The sequence below is a fragment of the Sinocyclocheilus rhinocerous genome, unplaced genomic scaffold (genome assembly GCF_001515625.1).
Source record: "Sinocyclocheilus rhinocerous isolate Xijiao unplaced genomic scaffold, SAMN03320098_v1.1 scaffold1359, whole genome shotgun sequence".
NCBI lineage: Eukaryota > Metazoa > Chordata > Actinopteri > Cypriniformes > Cyprinidae > Sinocyclocheilus > Sinocyclocheilus rhinocerous.
Window position 1 is genome coordinate 103685 of NW_015664682.1, and position 7151 is coordinate 110835.

General features: G+C 35.9%; 1 protein-coding gene across 1 annotated transcript in view; it reads right to left on the reverse strand.

The window, feature by feature from the left end:
• Positions 1 to 4162, reverse strand: part of LOC107730286 (COX assembly mitochondrial protein homolog) — a 7074-nt gene extending 2912 nt beyond the window's left edge. Inside the window, exons 1-2 of the mRNA XM_016541073.1 lie at positions 3991 to 4162; positions 3410 to 3502 (exon numbers count right to left, since the gene is read on the reverse strand). Of these exons, the coding sequence (XP_016396559.1) occupies positions 3410 to 3502; positions 3991 to 4009 (112 nt within the window). The 5' untranslated portion in view covers positions 4010 to 4162. The remainder of the gene's footprint in view (positions 1 to 3409; positions 3503 to 3990) is intronic.
• Positions 4163 to 7151: the final 2989 nt, after the last annotated feature.

Below are 7151 nucleotides of genomic sequence, written 5' to 3' on the forward strand. Positions count from 1 at the left end.
CACACACACACACACACACACTCTCTCACACACACACACACACACACACACAGTTTGATTGCATAAGCAGCACATAATAAAGCTGCTCATTTCCTCTGAAAATGAAAACGCTGATTTGCTGGAGAGACAGACGGGACTTTATCTCCCATGGCAACCGACATGTGACGAAATATCAGACACACTTTACCTGCACTGATGGTCTGACCGGCGTTTGCATCAACACGGAAATACATATACATAAATGCATGCTAGTTTATCAAAATATTCTAAATGCAGAGATGGAAAACACTTGTGTAGCACATGCAGAAAAGCAAGCACACATCAGTTTCTGAAGTCATCAGTCATTCTGTCTGCTTGTGTGAAACCGTTTCTGATGTGCAGCAGATTGTGTTACACATGATGCTGGTCAGTGAGTGCACTTCATAGGCCGCACATGTTGGCCTTTGACCTCCTGGAATCTGGCAGACGTTTGTCAGTGTGTGTGTGTGTGTGTGTGTGTGTGTGTGTTCGGGGAAAACACGTCTAAAGATATTTGAAATACTGAGTATATCTGAAACGATGAAGACTTTAGCTGGAGAAGATGAAGTGTTCTCTCATGGGAGAAACACGTTATTATTTAAAGCAGCTGCAATTATTTCTGTCCTAACTTATAAAGTCTGGTGAAATTATTTAAGATTCAAATATGGAAAAAATCTAAATATTGAGAAAATCATCTTTAAAGTTGTTCAAATTAAGTTCTTAGCAGTGCATATTACTAATCAAAAATTAAGTTTTGATATATTTACGGTAGGACATTTACTAAATATCTTCATGGAACATGATCTTTACTTAATGTCCTAATGATTTTTGGCATAAAAGAAAAATGTATAATTTTGACCCATACAATGTATTGTTGGCTATTGCTACAAATATACCCCAGCGACTTAACACTGCTTTTGTGCTCCAGGGTCACATCTAGGGCCTTAAAAATGAAGATGCCAAAAGGGAAGTTTGTTAAGACACAATATCTAAAAGGGCATTAAGATATTTTTAATACTTTTTGAGTTACAGGCATGCAAACTTTGGAGAAAAATACTTGAAATGTGCTGTTTCACCCATCACTGAATGGTCACAATTGGCACATAATGCAACAAAGATTGCAAAAGTCAACAGATTTTACTAACAGACCTACTAATCTCTGTGTAAAAATAACATTGTGATGCTGCCATCCTTCTGAAGTCATTTTTAACCCCCTGTAATTTGGCTCTGAATCTCAAGTGAAAATTGTCATTTTGATCCCCCCTAAAAAACAGTGGATTACTCAGTAAATATACAACCTTGACATTTAATATTTTGGCTATCTTCTTTATTTATGTATTTCTATGACTAGAAAAAAAAATCTAAAAATCTCTGTTTGAGTCGACACTGAATGGATTCAGAATTGACACTGAATTGGATTGGATTGGATTGACACTGAATGCTAAAAGGATTCAGAGGCAGAGCAAGTTATCGCATTTTGATGAAAGATTCTAAACATGATTTTCTTTGGAACATAGATGACCTTATCAATAAGTTCATGAGCTTATTTAACACAATCAGTGCTCTCATGAGCTCATGTTGACTTTGCCTGATCAAACCTCATGATCAAACGTGGCACATGTGGCAGTTGAACGTCTGAAACTCTGAGAGTAAAGCAGCTCTGCAGAATGAAGAGGCTTGTTCTCGCTGTGGTCTCGGTACGACTCCAGCCAGCGCTTTCATCAGACTGTCATGCGTGTGCAGAACACGCTAACACTCGTCCCTGCAGCACTGCGGCGCAGAGGTGTGAAAGCCATGAGCAAACGTCAGGAGGGGGTTTCCACACACACACACACACACACACACACAAGGAGATATACTCCACTACAACCCTCACAATCACAGTCACTGAGAGCAAACACCGCCACACACACACACACACACTCAGGTAGTATCCTCACAATTATGTTCATTCTTAGAGAAAAATGGTATCTTGTGTGGATTTCCAGTCAGGATTTAGACCGTATCATAGTACTGAGACTGCTCTCATTAGAGTTACAAATGTCCTGCTCTTATCATCCAATCGTGGTTGTATCTCTCTATTAGTGCTGCTGGATCTTAGCACTGCGTTCGACACTATTGACCACAACATTCTTTTGAATAAACTAGAAAACTTTGTTGGCATTAGTGGAAGTGCATTGGCATGGTTCAAATCGTACTTATCTGACCACCATCAATTCGTATCTGTGACTGAAGAGGTATCATATCGATCACAAGTGCAGTATGGAGTACCTCAAGGCTCAGTACTAGGACTATTACTTTTCACGCTTTACATGTTACCCTTGGGAGATATCATCAGGAAACAAACTAACGGAATGCATAGTCGATATAATCGGCATTATCGGCCAATATTCCGCCAAAATAAAAGCCTGTGAATTTGAACATTTAAAAGTGCAGAATTTAGTACATAAATATTTGTATTGTAACTTGTAGTGTTAGATGGTTCTTGTAAAGCATATTTTAGTAAATGTCGAAGTTTTTAATTTTTTGTAAATTTCATTTTAAATATTATATTAAACTTTATATAATATATTAATATAACTTGTTTGTCATTTTAAAAATTATATATATATATATATAATTTTTAATATATATATATATATATATATATATATATATATACACCTATTCTTTACCTTTTTTCTCTCCTTTTTTACGGTCATGTCAGCTTCTATGGCTTAGCCAGGTTTAGTTATACAAAATTAAAACTAAATAAAATGTTTACGATTCATTTTTCTAAAACTAGATTTGGATTTACTTACATAACTTTCTATTTTTAAATTTTTTCCTCCATAGTGTGATTTGTGGTGAATTGTATTGAATCCAGTTAGGGTCTCTTTGGGTCAACGGAAAGTGTTTTTCAGACAGACACCCATAAAGTCACCTGACGCATTATTGTTATGTTTGTATTTTTAGCACCCAGCGCCCTGTTCTGAAACCTCGTCAGCTGCCTTTTGAGGGATCACAGACGCTCACACACCCTCACGAGGGTTCATACGAGACAGCGAGCAGCTCACTAAGCTCTACATCAGAGTCGTGTATGCGATGCCAGCTGGTTTGTGACCCCGTCACATGTCTCCTGCTATTATGTGTAGAGTTTAGCTCAGATGATGTCAGGTGAGGGTGAATGTGTGAATTCCATACTTTTCCAGACTCTAATTTCCAAACCTCTCTTTAGATTTTCAGAGCATATTTAACATAAATGGCTCATAGAGCATTATTTTCAGCTTTATATTTGGTCATATATTATAGTCATCTGTAAATATTTTTCCGAACCCCGTAGGAACCCTGTATGGGAGGCTTGATGAGACTATACTGTATGTGTTCAGCAGCTGAGAATCATAATTCATACCGTCCACATGTTGAGTGCATCTCTCTTTGGCTTTCTCCCGCATCAACTTAGGAATCAACACATCTTTCTCCACGTGTCTCAGCTGCGGCTCCTCTGTGGAGGCAAAATAACATTTACATTTAGTCATTTAGCAGATGCTTTTATCCAAAGTGACTTACAAATGAGGACAATAGAAGCAATCAAAACAACAAAAGAGCAATGATACGTAAGTGCTGTGATAAGACTAGCCTAGAATAGGATAGAAAAATAGAATAGGGAATGCTAGTGTTAGAAGATCTCTTTTTCATATAAATAAAAATAAAACAAGTCAAAAGAATAGAAAACGAAGAGGATGCTAGTGTTAAGAGGGTCAAGTGTTGTTGTTTTTTTATTTAAAAATAACTAAAACAAATAGATAAAATAGAACAATTCATATTAATACAACACTCAATCATTCATATAATCAAATAAACAAACCCTAACAGACATAAATACGGAGTATATCAATACAAAACCCTGGAAGAGTCATTTAGCTCATTCATGTTGATTCTGATTCATTCGAAATGACTCCTGATGCCACAGTCTGCGATCAGAAACTGTACCTGCTTTAGACGGATCCATTTACACCTCAGTTACTGTTATTAGTGACTAGATTGTTTATTATTATGAAACATTGATGTGTGTCCAATGTGACCCTCTGCGTTGCGTGTTCAGCGCGGCGGCTTCATTCACTTCCGGTCGGTGACGTCGACGTAAACCGCAACAGCTTCTGGTCGTTGTAGTTCTGCGGAGCTCAGGAAGAACTACACTCCGGCAGAACGTGAGTTCAAGAGCTCTAGTACTGACTACTGTATATGTTAAACACATCTGACTGGTGAAATAAGGGGAAAGTTAATTAAAATACTAATAATTATAATAATTAAAATAAACTAAAACAAAGCTTTTTTTTTTAAGTGACATTATTATAATATAGAGGAGCTGTTTATAAACATCAAAAATCACTTGGTAAATATGATTGACTGTTGAAGCTTTTTTGTAATATATATATATATTATCCTTTATTTTACCAGAATAGTCCTATTAAGATGTAAAATCTCTTCTTCCAGGGAGTCCTGGCCAAAATGGCAGATTTTTAAATATTTATTTTAGTATTTTTAATATTTACTTTATTTTATTTAGTATTATTATTTATTTAAATTTAATTTTTTATTATAATATTTAATATAAATGTAATTAGATATAAAGAATAATGTATATATGATGTTTAAACAATATATTTTTTATTTAATATGTATTTATGTAATAATACATATTTTGATTTCATATGTATGTGTAAGAATTAGTATTTTAATGGTATGGATTAAAAAAAAAGTTGTTTTTTCATAATTATTGAAGCCAAACACAAATGTAAAAAATCGTTTTAATATTTACTTTATTTTATTTAGTATTATTATTTATTTAAATTTAATTTTTTATTATAATATTTAATATAAATGTAATTATATATAAAGAATAATGTATATATGATAAGTTTAAACAATATATTTTTTATTTAATATGTATTTATGTAATAATACATATTTTGATTTCATATGTATGTGTAAGAATTAGTATTTTAATGGTATGGATTAAAAAAAAAGTTGTTTTTTCATAATTATTGAAGCCAAACACAAATGTAAAAAATCGGTTTCAAGGAAAGCACCTTGATCAATACACACATGTTTTCAGTGTTGGGGAAAGTTACTTTTAAAAGTAATGTATTACAATATTGTGTCGCTCCCTAAAAAAGTAACTAATTACGTTACTTAGTTACTTTTATGGAATCGAAGGATGGGATTAAATACATAAATTATATTTGTCTTATTATTGCAGGTTTGTATAATATTCTGAGTTTGCGTTTGACTGTTTTTGTTCATTTCGAGGAATGCTGAATCTGTTTTTGTGCAGTGAGATGAGTAAATAATGTTCATATTTAGTCTAGAACTACAGTAAAACACAACACCTCTGCACTTACTCACGATTTCTGTCACCATGGCAACACGAGAGCTGTCAGTCAATACATGGAAACAAAGTAACTAGCGTTACTTATTTGAAAAAAGTAACTCAGATATTTCCTTCTAAACTAAAAAGTAATGCGTTACTTTACTAGTTACTTGAAAAAAAGGAATCTGATTACGTAACTTACGTTACTTGTAATGCGTTACCCCCAACACTGTTGCTGCGTCTCAATGTGCCTACTTATACTATTTAAAGTATATACTCTTTTGGTGATGAAAAAGTACACACTTTTGAGTGTGTAGTAGAAGAGTAGGCAAGCTTTGGGACATACTATCACGTCACACAAGCCTCTCTTCCTAACATCCGGTCGCGCACATCCGCCATATTTGTAGTTTTTAACGCGTTTTATTCGTGTTTGTAGTTCTGGACCGAATCCTTCGCCAAAGCGCAATGGATTGTGGACAATATTAGCCATTAGAGTGTGCACGGATCCACACGTTAAAAAATTCGATCTGAAATAGTAGACCATCCGGGGACTTTTGGCATACTCTTTTCAACATACTATGCTTTGGGACACACTTATTCTAATCTCAAATACTATTTAGGACTGATAGTATGAACATTGAGACGCAGGGTGTGTATATTTACCTGTTTTTATACAGTCTATGATATTTACCTGATTTGTGATGTTGCACGTGCAGAGCAGTCAGAGAGCGTGTGTCACCTGTCGCGAGAGAATCTCTCTCCATTGTGCAACCACAGGTCTGTCACTTGGATGTGTTTGTGCTGCTCACAGCTGAATTTCCCACAGCAGACTAAAGCTGAACATCAGAGAGCGTCTGACTGCTGTTAAACGCCATCAGACAGACCAAACCACCTCAAAGACAGCTGTACATCAGCCTGAGAGAGTCACACTCACACACACACACACACACACTCACTCACACACACACTCACTCACTCACTCACTCACTCACACACACACACACATTCATTTGCATGCTTTTATAGATTTATTAAAAATAAAAAAGCCTTCCACATATATATATATATATATATATATATATACAGTATATAAATGCATTCACAGGCCTATTGAAAATGCATGCACACATTTGAAGAAAAATCAGCCAGGAAAAAAAAAATTGCATCTCTAGCAGGCTATTCCATCCATGTTTGCATGAAATGTAGGTTACTGTAAGATAGGAAATGTATTTTCTTGCCCCTGAAATACATTTTAGTATATGAAGGTTGAAACTAAATAGATTTTCAATTTCAAAAACATATTACAGAACAGGAATATTTCTGCCTGCAATCTGTGTGCATGTTTAAAAAAGGCATCCTAAGGACCATGGAAGCAGTTTTAGTGCAGTAGAAGATGCATGACTGTGGTCTGGTTCTTGTGTCTGCGGGATCCGGGCGTCCCGCCGCCGTTGGCCGGTCAGTGAGCCGTGGCCTAAGAGGTTTTAACTTCACAAACCTTCCTCTGCCAGGACGGTGGAGGCCTGCTGCTGCGGTATATTGGCGCGGCGGGAGCGGGATGTGATGTTATTAAACTCTCCGTTGCTCAGATGGAGCAAATCAACACTCAGGTGCTCATAGTCCAGCAGGTGAGAGTGAGTGAGAGAGAGAGAGTGAGTGTGAGAGAGTGAGAGTGAGAGAGAGTGAGAGTGAGAGTGAGTGTGAGTGTGAGAGTGAGAGTGAGTGAGTGAGTGAGAGAGAGTGAGTGTGAGTGAGTGAGTGAGTGTGTGTGTGTGTGAGTGAG